Consider the following 23,424-nt stretch of genomic DNA (forward strand, 5'->3'; position numbering starts at 1 on the left):
GAAGATAAAGGAAATATGTTGTGACATTATTTTAATCGAGAATGTTATGTCTCGAATGCTATCTGGGCGTTTGGTGCTTTCCTATATTTTATTTTAGTCCTTTATTTATCCAGGTAAAGAATCTCATTGAGATAAAAAATCTAATTTCCTGGCATCATGGCAACAAAAGTCAAAATACACGTACCACATAAGTATATAACATTTAAAACAAATACAATATCCTGTACAAACATGTGAAAAATATACAATAACAGATCAAATTAAGAGCGACATTAAAAACAATCACAATGAGTAAAAGAGTTATTCTCTCGTTCCTTTAAGACAGACTTAAGCTCCCCCAAGGTAACCAATTCTGATCATTTCAGTTCCTTCCAGAGGTGGGACTAAATCATTCTTTTGCAAGCCTCAAGTAAGTCTCAAGTCTTTATGCTCAAGTCATGAGTCAAGTCGAAAGTAATGTCAGGCAAGTCTGAGTCGAGTCAAGTCACTGGTGTAAAAGTCCAAGTAAAGTCACAAGTATGAAACTTTGAATTTCAAGGCCTTTCGAGTCCTAAAAGAATGAAAAAAAGAATGTTGCAATTATATGCTAAATGTAAATATTAGACCATGTGTTTATCTCAACACATGAGGAAACAAGAGAACTTAGAAAATATACACAAAGTAATTCTGAAATTGCACCTCTATATAATACAGCTCAATTAAACTTAACTACAAGAATAATTTTCCTCTAAACTATAAATTCACAGAATAAACATTCAATGAAAAATGCAAAAGTAGAACTACCTGTTCAGACAAAAAGTGCTGAGATGTCCACAGTACAAAACAAAGAAGCATTGCAAAGAACAATTTAGTGCAGTGTGATTAGCATGTCCTCTCTCTCTCACCTAGTCTGTTTGTGCACATATGTTTCTGTCATTGTCTGAGTGACAGAGAAACGATGTGTGTTGAGTGTTCCCCGAGTTAATGGAACAGAACCCATTTTCTGAAACGGACCCTGCTCACAATCCACCGACAATTCTGAGATAAGCTGCATGTTATTCTTGGATGCGCTTGTAGGACCGGATTTAAAATAGCATGACAAAAATATCATACACATTAAAGCCAAACAGTATCATCAACGTAGCCTGGACAACATTTGCTAATAAGATTAAGTTACCCAAGTCAGCTATCTCATCGTATAGCAAACGAGAAGCACCACCTACCGTTCTATATGCAACTTAAACTGTCGGACAAAGTTGGAAGTTGTTCCATCTCTGTCTGTGATTCTCTTCTTGCGTGTTTTGCATATTGCATTTCATTTATTTGTTGACTACTTCATAGTTTATGTACCTGAAAGAAATAACTCCTTGCAGCATTTTTGGCTTAAACGTTTTTGTTTGTTTGTTTGTTTGTTTGTTTGTTTGTTTGTTTGTTTGTTTGTTTGTTTGTTTGTTTGTTTGTTTGTTTGTTTGTTTGTTTGTTTGTTTGTTTGTTTGGGAGATTATGTATTTGAATTTCAGGAGCGGGACCACACCTCCAAACACGCTCCTTCCGGTTGCCATAGGTTCCCCCAGTTCTGCAAGCTGTTCATTCTTGTTTACGTGCCCCACCCTCCCTTCCTCCTTCTTCTCAATTCTTTCACTTCTTCACTTCATGGGGATTTGCCAGGCCTGGGAGCCGTCGCCAGTACCCTTCGAGGCCTTCCCCAAACCGCAGCTCAATTCATGTCCAAGCATTCACCTTTACCCACAAAAACGCTGTCAAACCTAAAATGAGGACGTGGGCCCAGCTAGTGAATTTTTAATCTGGTTAATTTGATTGGCAGTGCTACATCTCTCACACACACATACATACGGAGTGTTGTTTGAATGAACTGAATTACTGGTGCATACTTTTTTCATATAATATGTGTGTTAAATTTTAGATTTGGGGTGAAATATCAAGTCTTTTCAAGTAAACCGGTTCAAGTCCAATTCAAGTCCTAAGTCACTGGCGTAAAAGTCCAAGTCAAGTCACAAGTCGTGGAACATTTTTTCAAGTCAAGTCTAAAGTCATAAAATTAATGACTCGAGTCTGACTCAAGTCCAAGTTATGTAACTTGAGTCCACACCTTTGGTTCCTTCTGCAGATTATTCCAGGAAGCAGGGGCAGCATATTTAAAAGCCCCTTTCTCCAATTCTGTTCTGATTTTTAGGACAATCAATTGTATGATATTGTGAGAACGAAGGCTGTAGTGGTTGTGGTTTTTACACATTTAAACACATAAATAATATGGAACCAGCCCAAGGACAGATTTATAAATAAAGTTCAACTAATGGGAGTGCGAATGCAGAGCAGCAGCATAAAAAGAACAATGATGTACACGATTTCCATAGCCAGTATGAAACGTAAAGCACAATGGTACACAGTATCCAACCTCTTTAGGTAGTGGGCAGGTGCATTCATAAAAAGCAGGTCACAATAATCCAATAAAGGTAAAAAAGTTGCATGGAATAAGTGTTTTCTCACTTGGAGGGAGAAACAGGATTGATTTCTTAAAAAAATAACTTCGTTTTAGTTTTAACTTTGACACAAGCCTTTGAATGTGAGTTTTAAATGACAAATTCTAATCTATAATGATCCCTTATTATATTATATCTTTTATTTTGAAGTGTTCTTTGCTTCAAAATAGTGAATTGAGTGAATTATGGTGTCTTATTCTCACTGGGTCAGAATACGCATCCATTGCTGAAATAGTATTATGTTTACTCAAAAAAAAAAAACAAAGATTACAAAAATATTACACAAAAGTTGTGTTCAGAAAAGCAAGAAGCACGTAGTAGCTCAGTACAAAGTCAGTGCTTTTGTACGGCTTTTACTTCAGGTGCTTTAAGTAAAAGCCATACAGAGAAAACCAACAGTCAGACATCCGCAAGCACTTGGTGACAGAAGAAAAAACTGAAGGAAACCTTGAAATTATTTTACACTTTACAGCAGGAACAGCCATAACAACCAATATGGAAAAAAAAAATCTCAGCACAATAATAAACAATAATAATGACAAAAAACAATTTTCAGTAAGTGTTTTCAGACATGACCACACAAAGGAGAAAGAGATCATTCATTTGGCATTTGATGTGCATTAAAGTGGACATGAAACACAACATAGCCTAATTTACACCACGGAGCCTTCTCCCCCAAAAAATGTCACAAATTTAATACTTTCTGTGAGGCTGTGATTTAAATACCGCTTTTAAAGCATGGGCAGTGCCATCTTGTTAGAAAACAGAATATGACATTACTAGGTTGGCTGGTTGCTGATAGTAGTCCTACATTAGTCCAATAACTCTGTTGTTTACTGCCCTGTAGACCTCAATCAGGTTGAAATCTGGATTTTGAACACTGTAGTTCATTTCTGTTTCAGGTATTCTTTTGTAGATTTTTTGTAGTTTTTCTGAACTTCAGGATCATTGGAAGAAACTTAAATTTTAGTCAGTGCTGTCTGACTCTTTCCTACCACTACAAGAGTGCTGTGTTTCAACCCTGAGCTTTAATCCAAAGAACGATCAGTGGAGTGAGTCATCTGGCCGTCTATGTCATCTGCCAGGCCTCTTTTATAAACTCTTATCAGACTCTGTCTAAATCCCTCACTGACTTTTAGCCCCATGCAGAAGTATAACAGTGGGTTCACACAGCTGTTGAAGCAGGCAATACCCTCTGCTACAGGGTACCAGATTTTCAACAGTGCCTTTTTACTGTCCACCATCTTCACCAGTAAGAGGCAGTGGTAAGGCGCCCAGCACAGGAAGAAGGCAATGACCAAACATGCTAGTATACGCAGAGGGCGGGACTTCCCTGACAGGCGAGTGCGTTGGATTCCCACAGCGGCCAGGATGTAACAGACCAGAATCACCATGAAGGGAAATATGAAGCCGCACAGGAAGCGGATGGAGTAGAGAGCAACTATGGTGTTGTTGTACCCCTTCTCCTTTGGATGCAGCAAGCACGTACTCAGGTTATTCTTGCCCAGGTAGACTTGGTGATGGATGAAGTAGGGAATGCTGAAGAGCATTGCTGCGATCCAGATACAGACTGCCACCACCCTCGCTGCCCACAGGGTGCGACGACGCTTTGTGAGGACAGGTTGCCAGACACAAAGCACTCGATCCAGACTGATCACAGCCAGCAGAAAGACAGAGCAGAACATGTTGGTGTATTTGAAGAAGGTCTTGAACTTGCAGACGAAGAGGCCGAAAGAAAAGTGCTGAAAGAAGAGCTTCTTAGTAACAGTCAAAACTTGTGTGAAGCAGAAGATCAGGTCTGCTATCGCCAGATTCACCAGCCACACGTTGGTGACCTTTGGCTGTGGATGAAGAAGAAAATAAAACAAGATGGAAAAGTGAAGAAATGAAAAACAAAAATGAAAGGTAATATTTACATGAAACAGTAGCCAGAACGGGATGTTATTAGTCTACAAATAGCCATTATGAGTTCCTATATATATAAATGTTAAGCATTATTTCAGGCTCAGTCATCTTAAACTAGCACAAACTCATTCTTAATCCTAAATTATGTACAAAAGGCAAATCCAAGTGCCTTTTGTACATAAACTTAACTTAACTTGATTAACTTAATCACATCGTCCTTGAAAGCGCCCTTCAACCCAATTTCCCTCGTGATGAATAAAGTATAATCAATCAATCAATCAATCAAATAGAAACATCATAACAGAAATTAAGTTCAAAATACTCTTCTAATTTATGTGTCACACTTCAGAGTGTGGGGATTTTTGTTGGTATTTCACCTTGGAAACAGCTTCCATTACTAACACTGTTCAGCTGTGTGAAATGAATGAGGTGATAACCACGTCCCAGTAGGTGAAAGAGGTTTATATTTATATGAATTGCTCACTCAACACACACACCATAGCTATGACATCCCACGCATGTGCTGTGAAACCACCTACACCTGTCTCCTACACCAGTAAAGGTCACAGTTTCTTAACCCCAAGTGTATTTACTGCCGTTAAAGTAGAAAATAAATATGACCCCACAGACTTCACTAAACAGATTACTAACAAGCTCAGAAGGTATTTAAAAGGTATTATCCACCGAAGTATTCACCTTAAATTTGAATCCAGCCACCCAGATGACCACAGAGTTTCCTGTGATGCCGAGCACAGTAGTCAGTGTAAAGAGAATGGTTCTGACATTGTCCATAATGGCACTGATGCCCAGCATAGTTTCCTGGTCATCTTTAGAAAGCTTGACTGTGTTGTTGGGCAGAGAGTCATTGGGAAACATGGCATGGCTGAGAAAGAGCACAGGAAAAAGGGCAACATAGCTAAGAAATGCACTAGGAAGTAAAAACTCAAAGAACCATGCACCAAACATGACTCTGCAGATTACATTTTTGAACATTTAAAAAAGTATATACGTGGACTTCTTTTGACTTTAATTGAAATAAGTTTAAAATATATTAATATATTAATAAAATTGAGTCCTAAATATTTAAAGTCAACTAAGCTATTCAACAATTTCTATTAAATGTTTAATATATATCATATCCCAAAAGGGGTTTCAAAGAAAGCTTGTAGAATTTCCCTCTTCACTTTTTTAGCACAGACAGGTACAATTGAAAATGGCCTGTCTATTTCAGAAGCTTTTCGTACCTGCAGTAATGCAGTGGGTTTACAACTCTTCATCCGATGCTTTGCATTGCACTTGGTGATATAACATTTGGATCGAGCAGTTTGACCTTGGAAACACTTTCCATGCTATCACAGCAGGAAGGAATTCACTCCTGAGATTGATGGATTCTCTAACAATTGTTTGTAGATGCAGTCTGCAAGCCTAGGTGCTTGATTATATACACTTGTGGCCCTGGATGCCATTGGCACATCTTAATTCAATGATTTAGATGGTTAAGTGAATACATTTTGCAGTATAGTGTATATAAGATCCTACATATCATCCTACTTTGGACTTCTGACCTCTTCTTTAAGGTTAAATAAAGTCCAACTTTATTAACAATGTTTAAGAATTAAACGTTATATGGGGATTGTAAATATCACATCATAGTTTGCTTTATAATATTTTGTCACTTTTGACCTCTGATTTTAATTTTACATTTCACATCTGCTTTTCATTCAAGTTAATCCCAAAATGCATCGTTTTTACTGCACTGCAAACTCCTTGATGTACATTTAAAAAGAACAAAGAAAACAAAATTAATATATACACAGTATAATACTATTCCCCTCAAAGTAAACACTGCCTGCCTTCCTTTGAGGTTGCTTCAGGAAAGGTATCTGAGTCAAAACTCAAAACATTGGGTAAACTGACCCATGACCATGAAACCTAAATTCTATCATTAATGATGAAGAATACATAAAGATAAAAGATCATAACTTCATGACATAAATATATATTAATTATACATGGATTTATGATTTTGAGCACATGAAACCATCAAACTGTGGTGACCAAAACCTTCATGAAGCTACAGGAAACCGAGTCAAGATGTTAGCAAAACGTGATATAAAACAAGGTATGTTCAGGAAAGTGTTATGCCATGAACTGAAAATTATTAGTCTTACCAGTGGAAACAAAACCAGCAGCTATTCAAAGGAAAATATCCGAGCTGGTGAACACAAAGGTGGTTTCTGCTGTTCAGAGATGTAAAGCTGCAGCAGTCAAAGGAGAAATAAATATGGCACTGCAGGGACTGCACAGTTTTCTTCAACCACACACAGGAAAAGGAAGAAGAAAACCACCACTGTATTGTGGTTCTATGTTCAGCCACTCAAATTAAAGCTTACATTCACATCTGTCCACCAAACATGACTCTGCAGATTACATCCAAGGTATATATGGCCTTGTGTTGTTTTTGGTATATATTCACCATTCATTAGAAATTCTTGCGCAGATGAGCTGAATTTAGATAACCAGTTACTCATTTCCATTATATGCAGGAAAAGGGTTTCAAAGAAAGCTTGTGGAATTTCCCTCTTCTCTTTTTTAACACAGAAAGGTGCAACTAAAAATGGTCTGTCTATTTCAGAGGTTTGGTTATACTTGCACTAATGCAGTGCAGGTTTGGGGAACTACTCTTTTGTTGCTAAAAATATTGCAGCCAGACACAGGGCCATAAATGAATACACTTTTTTGATCAAGCCTTAACCTTTATAAAATGGTAAGGAAACCGAATCAGGAGCGTGTATAAAGGAACACGAGTTCTGAACAAACTGTAAGCATTACGTGCAGAATATAGGAGTTTAATCACTTGCTATGTGTGCATCTGTGTGTGTGTGTGTTTTATAACACAATATATAAAAGATATTTTATAAATAAATAGTTTGTGGTGTAATTAATGGTTGACCAGCAGCTAAAGAAAGCAAATGACACCACCCATCCATCTTCTTCCACATCCATCTTCAGAGTTGTGGGAAGCTGCAGCTTGTCCCCACTGCGTTAGAACGAGAGGCAGGGTACACCCTGGACAGGTGGCCAGTGTGTTTCAGGGCTAACAACAATCATTCACACCAACATTGCTATAGGCAATTTAGAATCACCATAAACTTTGGGAAAAAGGCAGATTATGCAGTCACAGGGACAAGAGTGCTAACAACCACACCGCTGTACTACAACTTAATTATTTGCTGTTTGAAAATCTAACTCTTACAAACTCTAATTCTTACAACTTGATCTCTATTGTCAACATACAAAAAGTACTGTTTAACAATTTAATGTATGATAGTATATTTGACCTCTGACCTCTCCTTTAAAGTCAGTAGAATGATTTGAAGGCCAAAGTGATAATGTATATAGGGAAAGATACACTATATCGTTCATCTGCCTTCAAACAAATAAAATATTATAACCATTTTTCCAGAAGCACATTTGTGAGGTCAGACCAGAAGGCCTGGCTCTCAGTCTGCACTCTAATTTAACCCGAAGGTGCTCTGTTGGGTTGAGACAGGACTCTGTGCATCTCACTCAAGTTCTTCCACACCAGATCTTGCTTAGTGCACTGGTGTGCAGTTATGTTGGAACAGGAAAGAGTCATTCCCAAACACTTATAATTCCCAAAGTGGAATTATTTTTTCCAAGCAACTAATTGATTATGGAGAGAAGAAATGAATTCACTGGTTAAACACTCACTGACAAGTGCAGTTCATTTCTAGGTTTTCTAGGTTTACAGTGTTTCAGGAGAGTTTGTGGTTACAGTGTTGTGTGTTTAACTTATGTGGTAGCACATCTCAGATCACTTTCACTTGAATATCTTCTGATCTGCCTGCACTTCTCTGCCTGTGGGGGCATGTCAGTAATAAATAACAGAATAAAAGAATGTTAACAATTTGGGGCATTTCAGAAAATCTAAATACCTGAATGACAATGAAGTGGAAAGTTAAGAGACAAGATCTTAATAAGGTCAGAGTGCTTCTCCGCTCACAAGTAAACAAACAAATAAATAAATAAAATCTACAGATGAAGGAGCTTGAATATGTACACATGCATCAATTCTTCCATTTATCACACCAGGTAAATATTGTGTAATCCACTTATACGCACTGATGCGGATATGAGCAATGGTAATTACAATACTTGAATAATAAAGCATACTTTAGTAAAACAGCTCCAGCTCAGTTATGTGGTTTCCTGGACACTTATTCTTTTGGGAGACAATTTATGCTATTATTAGAGTTGGTTTTATGTTAAATAACTATTGACTAATTTAAAAGACTGTGCAACTAATTCATCCACCACAAGTAGGCGCCAAAGCCCTATTTACCATGATAGTGCTGAAGTGTTAGCAAGGTGCTGTGCATCGTTAAAGAGGAGTCATTACTGAATGAATGATTTTGATACTACTGCTTCTAGTTATTACAAATGGGCAAACCCAAATGTAGGCTGCGAAAGAAAATAATACCTGATCTCTTATTATTATTAACTTAAATGAGATCCAACATTTAAATAAATACTGGCTTTTTTGAATTATTTCTTATAGATGAGAGAGAGAGAGTGAGATAAAGAAAGAGACTGCTCTGTGAGCTCGATTGACTCCAATGATCTCATTAGAAACTGCAGTGACTTTCAAAGAGAAAATGAAACAGGCAGAAATTTTTGGCTCCAACTCCCATCGGTTCTCTATCATTTCTACTTTCAACAGAAAATGTATTTGCTCTATCATGTGACTTCATCCTCAGCATCCTTACAGATTCCTGAATTATAGGTGACATATTTATTAACAATTCTGATGACAAAAGATTTTTCCCTTATTTTTTTATTTTCATAGACACTTCTGGTCTAAATATGTCATAAACAACAGGAGAAAGGCTCGTAGGTTCACATGGCTAAAACTCCAGACAGAGTCAAACATCATGCTCATGACATCCACTGCAGTAGAAGTTTCACATGAAGTTTTTTCATCCTCTGAAGCATTATGTGTTTGTTCAAATTTAAAAGTTATTGGTCAATGTGAAACAGACTTATGATAACTTTACAAATGTTCAATTTTAGTTCTTTTAGATTGAAAACACATTTAGCCTTTTATTTACTTAATTATTATTTTTTAATTTATTAAAAATAACACCTAAAACCTGTTTGACAGTGTGTAGAACCAATCTGATGACTCAAAGCTTAAAGTGAACCACACACATCTATGGACAATGGGTTGATTATGAGCAGATGATTTAATACCAACCCATGTTTCTAGATAATGCACAATGTTGTTAACAGATAGTGTTGAAGACTTTAATCTTTGTGAAGAAGCCCAGGCTATTCATTTTCAATGAAATATTATTATTATTATTATTCATTAAAAAATTAAAGAAAGTAAACAAACTGAAAATCAACTTGCTTACAAAACTGGCTTTTATAAAGAACATTAATAAAACACATTTTTTAAAAAAGTTCTAGGACTTGGATATGGTCTGGGGCCTTTCTGGGCGTAGTTTGGGCATTTTCATCATGACCAGTTTTCTCTGGGTACTCCAGCTTCCTCCCACATTCCTCATACATCCATAAGGTTAACTGGTGATTCTAAATTGACCATAAGTGTGAGTTCAGGTATGAGTGGTTGTCTGTCTGTGTGTGTTAGCTCTGTGACAGACTGGTCTGTTCAGTACTTCCTCTTGTAGCATTATGACTCATGGAATAGGCTCCAGCGTCCTGTCCCCCTGAAGTGGATAATCAGAAGAAAATAGATGATGGATGTATATGGATGGATGTATATTACAAGGTAGTGTGTTTCTGAAATAAAAATGATTTCAAAATGGTAGAAGACTTTAGTTTTACAGTCTGTATCAGAGCGTCAGCTCAGCTCATCCAAATGGTTTACCTTTCTTCTTTTTGTAAACAGCAAATCCAACAGCAGCCACGAGGATGAGAACAACCACTGCAGCAACCACTATGGGAATGACTGGGATCATCATGTCAGGGAGCGTCTCTACTAAGTAAAATAAATAAATAAATAAAAGAGTGAGAAAGAATAGTACATCACAATAGTACACAAAAGTACAGCCATCCTATAAAAATCATATACACCACATATATTTTAATTAAGCAGAATTGCAAGTGCAAATGCTCTAGTTTTCACTCCTAAATACATTCGGTAACATCTCCCCAGTTGTAAGACTGTAAAATAACAAGGATTTTATCGATTAGTGACACTGTTGAATTTAAAAAAAAAAATCCAGTATCACTGTCAGAGTTATATGGTGAAGCCTGAAGTTTAAATGTTCTTTTTTAAGAATATAAACTGCAGTAGCAGATCACATACTTGGAGTTAAAGAAATGTTTTTTACTACAAATAAGCATTGAATACATTTTTCTTCTCTGTCCATAAATTATTCCCACAGTAGCAGCTATTCTTCCTAATCCTACATCGGCTTGTTCTCAGGTTATTATCCTGTTCACAGAACACCAGCCCAGTGCCTTATCCTCTCAAGGATATTTAAGGAAAGATGGATGAATGCACTTTCAAACACCACATTAAATCCACAGCATTAACAAACAAAAAGAATTAAATGATTTGCTCACACCTTGATCATTACTGATTTTGTTTTTACCCCTGTTGGTTCTAATCACGGGTTTATCCAGTTTGGTGAAAATGATGTCCTCAACATTGGAGAACTGAAACATACAGTTGTATCTTCTCCAGTCTTCAGGTTTGACTGATGAAACATTCAGATCAACACTCATCTGGAAGGTCCCATCATGGTTGGGGAGGATCTCTCCAGGATCCACAACTTCATGGATCGCCTCTCCATCTTTCCTCCAGAACATCATACCTCTGTTAGGATAGAAACCTGTAGCGTGGCAGCTGACTGGAGAGGAGGAAGACTTCTGGAGGAGAGACACTGAGGGAAGAACTAGAGGGAGGGAAGGTGGAAAGAGAAGGATGAAGACCATGGAGGCAGAGGGAAGGAAGAGGTAATGATTAGAAAAGAAACCAGTTGAGGATATAAAAAAGAATAAATTCAATAGGAGGAAATGCACAACATACATGTCAGATGAAAACCATCATAGTAGCAGCAGAAAATAATTGTGACTGAATGTTTGTGTAGGTTGTCAGTCTTCCAGGTCATGGTAGTCTATGAAGCTTGGAAAGACAGCAACTGGACTTCAACTTTCTTGAAGACGTCTTATCTCTCATCTGAAAAGCTTCTTTAGTCCTAAGACCAAATGGTGGAGAGTCCCAGGCATTTTAAAACACTAGTAGGGCTTGTCCCTTAAGAGGGTCGTAAACCCACTATTAACCATGGTAATAGTGGGTCAACTCCCACTAGGGTTTAAATACCTGGGATTCTCCACCATTTGGTTTTAGAGCTAAAGGAGATTCTCGGATGAGAGGTGAAATGTCTTTAAAAAACTTAAAGAAGTCCAGTCGCTTTTCTTCCCAAGCTCCGAGGACAATTGTGACCGAACCTCAAGTGTGAAAAAGCTATTCAAGCTATTCAAGCTATTCAAAGGAGTTTGCAAAGAAAAGCGTCTGGACTTCTTTAAGTTGCTTGAAGACGTTTCACCTCTCATCCGAGAAGCTTCTTCAGTTCTAAGTTCAAATGGCCGAGAGTCCCAGATTTAAACCCAGTGGGAGTATCCCCCCAAAGAGGGACAAAGGACCCCCTGGTGATCCTCTAATCACATGAGGCAAGGTGTGAAAGCGGGTGTGGGACCTAATCAGCCAGGGTTTCGGGTGAGCTCATTGTGAAACCTGGCCCCACCTTGTCATGTGAATTCCTGAGGTCAGATGGCCCAGGATGTGAGTGGGCATTAAGGCGTCTGGGGAGGGAACTCAAAACTGGATTATAGATGGCAGACAATTGGTGTCGTAAACCACCGCCTCTGTTCAAAGATGGTCGCTCACAGTGGACATAGATGGCCTCTTTCACTCCTCTTTCAAACCATCTGTCCTCTCTGTCCAAAATGTGAACGTTGGCATCCTCAAAAGAGTGACCTTTATCCTTAAGATGCAGATGAACTGCTGAGTCTTGACCTGTGGAGGTGGCTGTTCTATGTTGTGCCATGTGCTTGTGAAGTGGCTGTTTGGTCTCTCCAATGTAGAGGTCTGGGCATTCCTCGCTGCACTGTACAGCATACACCACGTTGTTAAGTCTGTGTTTTGGAGTTTTGTCTTTCGGGTGAACCAGTTTCTGTCTGAGTGTGCTGCTGGGTCTGAAGTACACTGGGATGTCGTGCTTGGAGAAAACTCTCCTGAGTTTCTCTGATACACCGGCTACATAGGGGATGACAACGTTGTTGCGTCTGTCTTTCTTATCCTCCCTCGCTGGTGTCTGATCCTCTTTTCTGTGCCTCTTTGCTGACTTTATGAACGCCCAGTTAGGATAACCGCATGTTTTGAGTGCTTCCTTTATGTGTGTGTGTGTTCCTTCTTTTTCCCTTCAGGCTTAGAGGGAACATGTTCTGCCCGGTGGTGTAGGGTCCTGATTACTCCAAGTTTGTGTTCCAGAGGGTGATGGGAGTCAAAGAGGAGGTACTGGTCCGTGTGTGTGGGCTTCCGGTAAACTTCGATGTTGAGGTTGCCATTCTCTTCAATGTGCACAGCGCAGTCCAGGAAAGGCAAACAGTTATCCTTTGTGTCTTCCCTGGTGAACTTGATGTTTTTATCCACAGCGTTAATGTGCGCAGTGAAGGATTCCACTTCTTGTGTTTTGATTTTGACCCAGGTGTCGTCTACATATCTGTACCAGTGGCTGGGTACTCTTCCTTTGAAAGAGCCAAGAGCCTTCCTTTCCACTTCCTCCATGTAAAGGTTGGCTACAACAGGTGACACGGGGGAGCCCATGGCACAGCCATGTTTTTGTCTGACAACCCCCTCTCTCTGCGGCCAAGGGTTCACTAACGACACCTTTTTGTTTTAGAGGCCAGGTGTTGTGCCAAAAAGTGATTGTCTGCCAAAAACTGATTTCCGGTATTTGACAAAAAGTTTTCAGTTTTTGGCAGTGACTTATTTATGCAGTTAAAAAAATCTCATTAACATTAAAAATGTCTTTTATAAGAGTAAGCTGGCCAAGAGGACAGCAGAAATGGCAGCAAATATTACAATAGTTCTGTAAAAATATTTTAAGTGGGGATAAAGGACCGGATTGGTTATAATGTAAGTACAATATTTTACTCTGTTATATAACAGAGTTGTAAAGATACTTGAAAAAACAGATAATTTCTTAATTCTATATATAACCCCTTTGTAAACGCTGTTCACCGAAGTCTATTTACCAACATACGTAAAGATATTAGACATAAAAAATACAGGGAAACATTGGAAATCAGTTTTTGGCAGGCAATCACTTTTTGGCACAACACCTGTCTTCCTCCCGCTCCCAGCTTTTAACACCTGGGCTGATTGCCTCACCTGTAGGTTAATCTGTAATCAGCTGTTTCTTACGCTGGAGGGGGACGTCCTTTCGGATAACTAACAGTTAACTAAGAACTGTTAGGGAAATTGGCGCTCCAGTAATGTAAACAGTTACCTACTTTGACGAAGAAAAATCGCAACCGATAGGCTGTCCCCTTCTGCACAGGATATCTGGATCCTGGTGTGTGTAGCTATGGGTTAAAGCGAGGCTTCGTGAAACACTGAAAATGTTGAAGCGTTTGTGAAGGAGACTCATCTTCCCAGTGACACATGCTGCCCAATTTGGTTATCGTCACATCTTGATGAAGCAGACAAACTCTGCATAATTCTAAACAAAGCTACTTATTATGCCAGACAGTTAATAATTGTGATCAACACGCGTTTTGAGAAATACTCTTACGAATAAGGCAATAACTGCATGAAGCATTTGTGATAACAATGAGTCTTTTACAGCACTGCGGAGGGATTCTGGCCCACTCATCTTTGCAGAATTGTTAATCAGCCACATTGGAGGATTTTTGAGCATGAACCTTTTTAAGGTTTTTCAGGTCAGGACTTTGACGAGGCCACTCCAAGGTCTTCATTTTGTTTTTCTTATGCTATATCATAAGCACACGTGATGTGTGAAAAAAAGAATTGGAAAGAGGAAAAAAATTAACAACGAGGAAGAAGTCATATTGCACTGTTTATTTCATTATCATTCTGTGAAAGACAGCTGAACACACCTGACTTGAAGCTTTAGGTAGCACACAGTGTTTGACATTTGATATTCATTTCCTAATAAAATGTAGTAAATAACCTTTAAAAGGTGCTGCTACTAAGTGAAAATTCAAGATATTTCAGAGCTAAGTCCCCACTGTTTCAAAATTCTAGCAATGTCCTGCTCGTAAGCCATCTCTGTGGAGTCGTTTCTCTCTGTTACTGATGATGCTAATAGCAATATTTAACACTTTTTTTCTCTCCAAAGAATTTCATCATAGATAAATGTGGCTACACTGTTTATCTGTACATGACAATAAAACTTGAAAGAATAGCAATCATCAATTTCATAATAAGGAATATTCAGGCAAAGTCTGTAAGACCCTACTGTTTTCCAGTCTCAACAGTCAATTATGAAACATATCCTTTCTCTTAATGTTTCATTTAAGGTAAATTAAAATGATGAAGTATAATGAATATAAACTTATTATATTCTTGCATAGAAAACACTTTCAATATAAAACGGGAAAAAGTTTTCCTATGAAAGGTCAGATCCATATAATACAAAACAAACAAGCGTATTGATCAGCATCCATATATCAGATGGCATTCCAGCTTTAATAATACTAAAGACATAGAAAATGAGGATGTTTATTATTTACAAATATAAAGATTATTGTATTAATTTTAAAAAAAGATTCAAAAAAGATTTTTTTGTATTTGTGCCTTATTTACCTTGTTTTAATAAGGTCTCTCAGATTAAGTATAAAATATAAAATATTCAAGGATTCTCTATAACTCCTAATTAACACTTCATAAAATACTTCATAGACAGAAACAGAAAAAAAAACCCACAAAACAGATAAAAAATATTCTTAAGAAAAGTTTCAGAACATCAGCTAGGACTGATGAACTGAAGACAGACAGACGGCTGCTATAACTGGTGTCACATACAATCTTGGCAACATTTTTGGAGCGTCACAGTTATAATAAACAACTGAAGAACACACATTTACTTTGATAGCAGAGAAGGTTCCTGTGTCACAGGTAAGAATGTAAAGAAGCAGAGCAGATAGCTTAGTGTTAGTGGATAGTGCTGAAGATCTTCAGGCCTCTGTCTTTGTGAAAATTAGTAAAATATTTTTAGCATTTATAAGAGAAATTATTCAGCCAAGCCACACTCCCCTAATCACCTAGATATAATAAAAACTCCAGTTTAGAAATTATTTAGTATTTCCTGAGTAAGAGCAGACTGAGGTTTCTCTTTTTCAGAAAAAACTGAATGACATGTGACCAAAAAAAAACAAAAAACAATCTTGATTCTGTTCATCTGGACGTAGAAATGTTTCATCACTCATCAAAGCGACTTCTTCGGTCTCAGCCAACTGCACGTTTCCCAAATCTTCTTATAAACAGTACATTTGCACAATTACATGAATCCAGCCCACTGATGAACAATGGGCTGTGAGGTCAGTGTCTAGATCATAATTATGCAAATAGTCATGATTGACGAAACGTTTCTCCCACTGAAAACGCTACGTCCAGATAAACAGAATCAACTTTTTGGGATTTCCTTTCCTGGATGATTGAGCATGCATCAAGACAGAACAATCTTCTTTACTCTTCACTTGTTTAACTGGATGTGTGTAGACTTATGTACTTATGTACACACTGTGCTTGTTTATGTGGTGTCTCCATTCTTTCCCTCAGAGAGTTCACAGATGTTTACAGCAGCTGTAAGGTACAAAATGCACTGTTAGTCCTGGACTAACTTTTATATACAATATGCATAAAAACTTAAATGTACAGATCTGAGTTAAAAAAATAATGTTTACTTACAAGGTGTAAAGTGTTTTTCTGAAATAAAAAGGAAACAACATAATTTCAAAATCCCAGATGAGTTCAGTTTCAGTCTGTATTAGAGGATCAGGTGGGGTATAGTATAAAGTTCAACACAGCCAGGCTTTATTTGTATTAGCTGGCTTGAAAAAACTCTCTCTGTTCAGCTGAGCTTTCTGTTTCAACAACATTTATACATTTTCTGCATCACTAATAAAATAGATTTTAATTCCACTGATAATGCAATGCACAGTTTGTGCAGCTGTAATGTTACAGTTTAAATTATTTTATGATTTTGTGTGCACATCTAAAACACGCGCAGTAAATAAAAGACTTAATGAGGCACCTCCAGCTGATTTTAAACCTAACTCTGATCATAACCTGTTCCTCTTCAGTAATGTGTTCAGCATAACTGACCATGGTGATTTAGAAAGGTAAAAACAGAACCACTTTCTGTCTTAAAGCCTAATAGAGCTCACTAAACCATTTTACAAGATACTCCTTGGGTCATTTGAGTCTCTCACCTTTCTTCTTTTTGTAAAAAGCAAATCCAGCGACAGCAACGAGGATGAAAACAAGAAGAACAACAGTGAGGGTGACGGCCTTGTTGGAGGAGTTCTCTGCACAGTAAAACAAACAAACAAAATTAGCAGATGAATAAGGTTATAACATAAATACATCAGTCCTATAGCGTTCAACTGTACTATGTATTGCAGTTAAGCAGAACAGATGCGCTAAAATTACACTACTGACTTTTAAATGCTTTTTTAGGAGCCTCGGCAACATTTCCCAAAATCTAAGGCCAAAAAGAGATAAACAAGGGTTTTTTTGTTTGAAGCCATCTGGGGAATTATATAGGAATTCTGGTCATTCCTGTCAGGCTTGGAATGTCTAAACTAGAATCCTAAAATTTAAACTAGATTAACTTTAAGAAAATTAATAGCAGTAACATCTTACATATATTTTTATTATATAAAAGCACAGAATTTGTTTGTTCTTCTCTTTTAGGATCTCTGTAAGTTATTCCTGCAGGAAGCTCCACTTCTTGGATTCCAAACAAAAACAGTAAAAAACTTTCAGACATCACATTACAGACAACCCACAGAATCAACAAACCAAACAAACAAGCTTTTCTCACCTTTTGTCATTTTTTCCTTCCAGTTTGTTCTGATCAGTGTTTTATTCAGTTTTGTGACAATGATCGTCTCCACATCAGAGAACTGAAACACACACTCGTATCGTCCCCAGTCTTCAGGTGTGACTGAAACGTTCAGATCAGCACTCATCTGGGAGGTCCCATCATCGTTGGGGAGGATCTCTCTGTGGGGCACAACTTCATCGACCTCCTTTCCATCTTTCCTCCAGAACATCACGGCTCTGTCTGGGTAGAAACCTGTAGCGTGGCAGCTGACTGGCGAGGAAGGAGTCTTCTGGAGGAGAGACACTGAGGGAGGAACTGGAGAGAGGGAAGGTGGGAAGAGAGAGAATGAGAATGGATGGAAGATAAAATAAAGATAAACAAAAAACAGATAAGGAAAGAAGACAAGAACAAACAATAAGAAATTCAATAAGAAGAAAAAGAAACATCGACAGTAAAGCAAGTGTCGTCTACATGTTGGATGAAAAACATCGCTTGTGACATAAGATCAACTCAAAGATGCGAAAATCAAAGCAAAAATTGATCCGTAATTCAGAACAGAGTGAGCCATTTGAGCCAAAAAGTCACCAGCTTTATTGCGGCTGTATTATGACATACTGTATAAATTTAATGTAAATCCAGCCATCAGTTTTAACACCACCAGCAGGTGGCGCTAAAAGACAAGTTGGAGATGACACTTTTTGAAAAACACTAATGAACTATGGCACTTTCTCTTTGCTGTTTTGTCACCACAGCAGATCATCTGCTCACCCTTCTGTCACATCAACTGCATGTCCTCCTTCACTACATCCATGAGCCTCCTCTGTGGTCTTCCTCTTCCCTCCTGCCTGGCAGGTCCATATTCAGGATCATACATCCAGTATATCCACTTCCCTGCTCCGCACATGTCCAAACCATCTCAGCCTCAGCAGGTTCTAATCAGCTTTCATCAAAGTTCACATTTTCTTATTTCATATCTACATTTGGACTCTTTTTTTCTGAAACTTTTGCTTCTAATCCAAATGACTGATTATCAGTTATAAATAAGTAACTGTTTTCAGAGTAGCTCTAACAGAGTTAACTACAAAAAAGGATAAAACCACGCCCATCCATAGACTTCATGTAGAACTATGAATAATTTATGGGGTAAATAAAGTATTTCTTGTCTTTGTCTTAAAACACATAACAAGACACTTTTTACAATGAATGCAACAAAAAAATGCTACCTGTTCTCTGCAGGGAGCTGTTCCCACGGTCCAAGAACGATTTCAGCCGCTCTGGACAGACGTCAGTGAGGAAGACTTTATTTAGTTTTGTTCTGTTCCTGTCAGCATCCCAGCTCTGTTTGGTAGCCTCAGCCTCTGGTTTCAGTGAAGCCCACGACAGTGTGTTCAGATCCAGTTCAATAAAGTCTTCTCCATTATAGCCATACTTCAAAAAGCCAGACTTCTCTCCAGTGCTTTCCTCCCATTTGCAGCCACTTCTAGTCTGTAAGATGTGAAAACCTGGAGAGAGAGAGAGAAAACACAGTGAGCTGTGATACATAGGATAAAAGTTTAGAAGAATCAGAATCATCGTTATTTGGCCAAGTTTGCACACTGAAGTGAAATGACTTGTTTGTACAAGTCATTTCACTTCAGTTCACTTTGCTCTTCTGCATGCAAAAACTAAATAAATAAATAAAAATGCAAATGCATTGTTTTATTATGATTTTAAGGGATGTTCACATTAGTAAAGTCTGATGATTCCTGGGCTCAACTGAGAAGTACAAAAATGTAACTTTAAATCTTTAACTTAAGATTGCTAAAATTTACATCAGTCAGTTTAGCTTATATGATCTGATACACTGTATATTATATGTAAAAATAAATTTAAAAAAATACCACACCTTCACTTTGGTTGAACTGCTGTTTCAAACTAATAATCCGCGCTCTGAAGGCGCTTGGCTGAATGTTAAAGCACTCATGTTTGTACCACTCCAACAGCTGAGAGTCATTATCAAATACTTTCTTCACCCAGTCCTGTCTTGGTTCCAGTATCTTGTTGCTGCTGTCACAGTAAACTGCCTCAACGCCATCAACCACAGCAACACCCAGAAACTGTGTGACATTTGGGGCTCCAGCAGATCCAGTGAAGTAATTTATCAGCGAGTGTCTCACTGTGAAACAACATTTAGTAAACACAAATAAGATTAGATCAATAAAATACCAAATATTATGACAAATATTATTCGTTGTATGATTTGGTTAATGCTGCAGAAAAGTGTGAGCAATGACCAAATGTGGCAAAAGGAAATCAATGCAAACTACGTTTAACTCTTTCAAAAGATAATTTGGTTTTTGCCATATTTTTATCATTCCTCAAAATGAGTGTTGAAATTTAGTTTAAAAACTTCAGGCTACAACAACTTTAAAGTAAACTCTCGGCTCGGTCAGGTTAGAAAGAGCTCAAAGATACAAGCGGTTTTCTTACCTGCAGATGAAACAGAACAAAAAAGAAGCAGCAAGAATAAAGTCATCCTGTCCTCATCCTGTTACAATAACTATCTTGTTTACGCTCGCTGTACCGTTACCGGAAACCAGTTTCGTTCAGCACGTTTTCGATAAGGGCGTCTTCCTGTTTCGTTCTTTCATAATAAAAGTCATTATGTATGTCGCTTGTTTTCTCTCTTTTATACTGTCCCTGTCATAAAACCTGACTGTTGTGCATAAAAATTTAGAAAGGTGTGGCTAGTATTAAAATAAAGCTTTATCTGTAATTTTCCATTGTAACTGAGCCTTTTTTGTTTATTAATTGTCTTTAAGATTGAAAAACTTATCTTTAACAGTTAGATGAATGAAAAAAAGATAAGATAAGATGGGATACGATAAGATAAGATAACCTTTATTAGTCCCAGGCGTGGGAAATTTGTTAAAAACCAAAACCCACTCGAAATCACTGATATCAGCACTAACATGAACACTTTACAACAGTGATATCGATGTGAACATAATGTTGGTTTTCTGTGTGACAACACCATTGTTTTACTTCCATTTAAATGAAATTCAACTGATGCTTGGTCAGAGATGTGTCTTCTATAACAGGGTGCTACTTATGAAAAGTGGTTCCCATTTTTAAGGATGGAGACTGGAGTGTTTGCTCACACTACTCAGCTACATGTGTACATCTATGCCAGGGAACTGGAGAGGAGAGACTGTCCTCTGGGTGAACTTTGGATTCATGAAGAAAAATACACCTTTTGTCCTAGCTGTGTAACACTAGAACAGCTCTTAGACGTCTTGAGGAAATCTAGTGTTTTTGCAGGAGCTGCCTAACCAGTCTGCATGTGTTTTGTGGACTTGGAGAAGGCTTTTGAATTCATTTCTTTTGGAATTCCGTGGGAAGTGCTTCGGGAGTATAGTGTATCTTGCAGCTTGCTGCATGCCATTCGGGACACGTGCATCTGCAGTGAGAGGTAGGTCTGCATTGCCAGCAATGAGTCAGACATGTTTCAAGTGTCACAGATTCCTGATTTTTATGGACAGAATTCTATGCAGTTCCGTTGGCTTCATCAGGTTGTGGTCAAAGTCAAAGTCAGCTTTATTGTCAAAAACCATATGTAGAGATCATACATAGGAATTAGAAATTACAATGCTCCTTTGGCCCTCGGTGTACACTAAAGTACTTAAAGATAAAAAGATAAAAATAAAATAAAAGTCTTATATACAACACAGTACAGTACAATCCCATGTAAATAACAGCGTCCAACACAATCCGAGTTCATGTGCAAGCTAGATGGTAGTCAGTGAAAGGGTGACAATGGAGTATCAGAGTTTTGTATGTTTTGGGGGGTGGAATGAATGAGGGGTTCAGAAGGAAGAGGTGAATGCAGGTGTGGAGTTTGTGAGAGTCGAGAGGGACCGAGCAGGGATAGAGTTCAGCATCCTGACAGCCTGATGGATGAAGGTGTCTCTCAGTCTGCTGGTTCTAGTTCGGAGGCTCTAGGGTCTCCTCCCCGATGGCAGCAAACTGAAAAAGCTGCTGGACAGATGAGTGGAGTAATTTCCCCTTAGAATAACCTTTGACCACACATGTATTATTGTAGGTTCTTTACCTTACAATATAAAGTCACTTGAGGCGACTGTTGTTTTGATTTGGTGTTGTATAAATAAATTGAAAATTGAATTTGCCGCCTTATTTATATTCAAAGTGCAGTTCTTCTACCTCCATTTGAAGAGCAGAAACCAGACTGCCCTAACACAGGAATAAATAAGATCCAGCTCTGACAATGCAGATTTGGCTGCTTACCCAAAACACTCAAAATCTCATCTTGACCCGATTAAGAAAACAAATATATGTTGTACGTCACCTAACCCCACATCTCTGCCCTGGTCTGCAGATTGCACAGACTATGTGGTTTGTTAGTGGAGAACCCAAAGCAGAGGTAGACTGGATTGGACTGAAAGTGAGCAGTTTAGTTGTCTATTGGCACGTCATCCACAAAGGCAAAAACATAAAGCCCAAAAGGAAACTGAAAACAACAACTATTGAAACATGGAAATACACTAGGACAAGGGAAACAACCAGCGTGCATAAAGGACCACACTTGGAGAGTGAACACATGTTCTGATGAAGACGAAGGGGAAGAAAGCACTATATATACACCCAGAAGGCCAGTCAGGGGAATGCTTGGGAAAATGAGACATGGCTGAACAGAATCAGACAATGAGACAAGGGAATAAACTTTGAAGCAAAGTACAAGGGTTTGAATAATTATCAAAACAAAGCAGGAAGTGAAACATCATACCTAAATAGGAAAATGCACAAACTGGGCAACTGACACAAACAAGAATCACAAAACTAAATAACACAAAACTCTAGTACAACTAAGAACTAGAGACTAAATGCACTAAAGAAATACAGACAGGAAATATAAGCAAAACTAACTCCAGGAACTAAGGACCTTCTGGGATTTTCTTACCCGGATGAGGCATCAAGACATTAAAACACTGCGTTAGACTTTTTTATGTTTACTATGCTGCAGAGTTTACAGCTCACTCCTGTTCCCTACTTTTCCACTTAAGGAAATGCAGAAAGGAAATAATTACCTGTACACATAATTTCATCCTCTAATTTCCCTCTCTCATGGGAATATCATTGCAAACAGACTTCCCCATGTCTACTGGAATACTTTGAAACAGAGCATGTAAAATAATCACCCTTCCCAGAGGTATACTTTTTTAAATTGAGAGAGAGGGAGTTTTTCTACATAAAAAAACAAAAAAACAAAAAAAAAACAAAAACAGCTGAGTGGTCTGCTGGGGAGGCAGCATCTCTGCTGGGGACAGGAAGAGACTGAACGGGCTGATCTGAAGGGCCAGCTCTGTCCTAGGATGCCCTCTGGACCCAGTGGAGGTTTTGAGTGACAGGAGAATGGTGGCTAAGCTGTCATCACTGTTGGACAACATCTCCCACCCCATGCATGAGACTGTGACAGCACTGAGCAGCTCCTTCAGTGGGAGACTGCGGCACCCACGGTGTGGGACGGAGAGATTTCGCAGGTCTTTCCTCCCCACTGCTGTCAGACTCTACAATAAAGACTTTTGCAGCTGATCAAACACCGAACCCACACATGTGCAATAAGACTGCTTTATGTGTAATTCTTCTTCTGACGAAGTTGTGTTTTTGTATTTTCCTACTCAGTTGTATATAGTATTTGTATTTCTATTTTATTCTATTGTATATATTATTCTATTCTATTTTATTCTATTGTATATAGTATTTTATTTTATTGTATTTTATTGCATTCCAGTGTTTTCTAATTTCTGCTACATAACGTTTGCTGTAACAAAACAAATTTCCCAAATCTTATCTTATCTTATTTCCTTATTTCATCCTCCATGATGTGAAACCCAAGCTGATAGGCTGCTATC

The 23,424-nt window shown here is 38.1% G+C and overlaps 2 protein-coding genes across 2 annotated transcripts; both read right to left on the minus strand.

Moving 5' to 3' along the window:
* Positions 1-3,508: 3,508 nt before the first annotated feature.
* On the minus strand, positions 3,509-11,372 carry LOC135932599 (fMet-Leu-Phe receptor-like). The gene is made up of 5 exons (XM_065470076.1): positions 11,030-11,372; positions 10,300-10,410; positions 10,069-10,138; positions 5,082-5,268; positions 3,509-4,321 (listed from the first exon to the last, which is right to left on the minus strand). Exons 1-5 carry the CDS (start codon positions 11,370-11,372, stop codon positions 3,509-3,511), a joined length of 1,524 nt encoding a protein of 507 aa, XP_065326148.1.
* A 3,149-nt stretch (positions 11,373-14,521) lies between these two features.
* On the minus strand, positions 14,522-20,075 carry LOC135932706 (major histocompatibility complex class I-related gene protein-like). The gene is made up of 7 exons (XM_065470294.1): positions 19,985-20,075; positions 19,401-19,670; positions 18,739-19,017; positions 17,513-17,830; positions 16,899-16,994; positions 16,375-16,392; positions 14,522-16,269 (listed from the first exon to the last, which is right to left on the minus strand). The coding sequence occupies exons 1-7, from the start codon at positions 20,028-20,030 to the stop codon at positions 16,217-16,219; spliced, it is 1,080 nt and encodes a 359-aa protein (XP_065326366.1). The 5' UTR covers positions 20,031-20,075; the 3' UTR covers positions 14,522-16,216.
* Between the last annotated feature and the right edge of the window lie 3,349 nt (positions 20,076-23,424).

Source organism: Pelmatolapia mariae, linkage group LG22 (assembly GCF_036321145.2).
Source record: "Pelmatolapia mariae isolate MD_Pm_ZW linkage group LG22, Pm_UMD_F_2, whole genome shotgun sequence".
NCBI lineage: Eukaryota > Metazoa > Chordata > Actinopteri > Cichliformes > Cichlidae > Pelmatolapia > Pelmatolapia mariae.

Excerpts from the sequence above, each read along its gene's own strand:
- LOC135932599 (XM_065470076.1), bottom strand. The coding sequence starts at position 11,372 with ATGGTCTTCATCCTTCTCTTTCCACCTTCCCTCCCTCTAGTTCTTCCC. Across the intron at positions 10,139-10,299 it reads TGTTTACAAAAAGAAGAAAG|GGGGACAGGACGCTGGAGCC; the intron begins GTAAACCATTTG and ends TATCCACTTCAG. Across the intron at positions 4,322-5,081 it reads TGGCTGGATTCAAATTTAAG|CCAAAGGTCACCAACGTGTG; the intron begins GTGAATACTTCG and ends CTTCATCCACAG.
- LOC135932706 (XM_065470294.1), bottom strand. The coding sequence starts at position 20,030 with ATGACTTTATTCTTGCTGCTTCTTTTTTGTTCTGTTTCATCTGCAG. Across the intron at positions 17,831-18,738 it reads CAGCTCCCTGCAGAGAACAG|TTCCTCCCTCAGTGTCTCTC; the intron begins GTAGCATTTTTT and ends CCCTCTCTCCAG. Across the intron at positions 16,995-17,512 it reads GAAGGAAAAAATGACAAAAG|AGAACTCCTCCAACAAGGCC; the intron begins GTGAGAAAAGCT and ends TTTACTGTGCAG.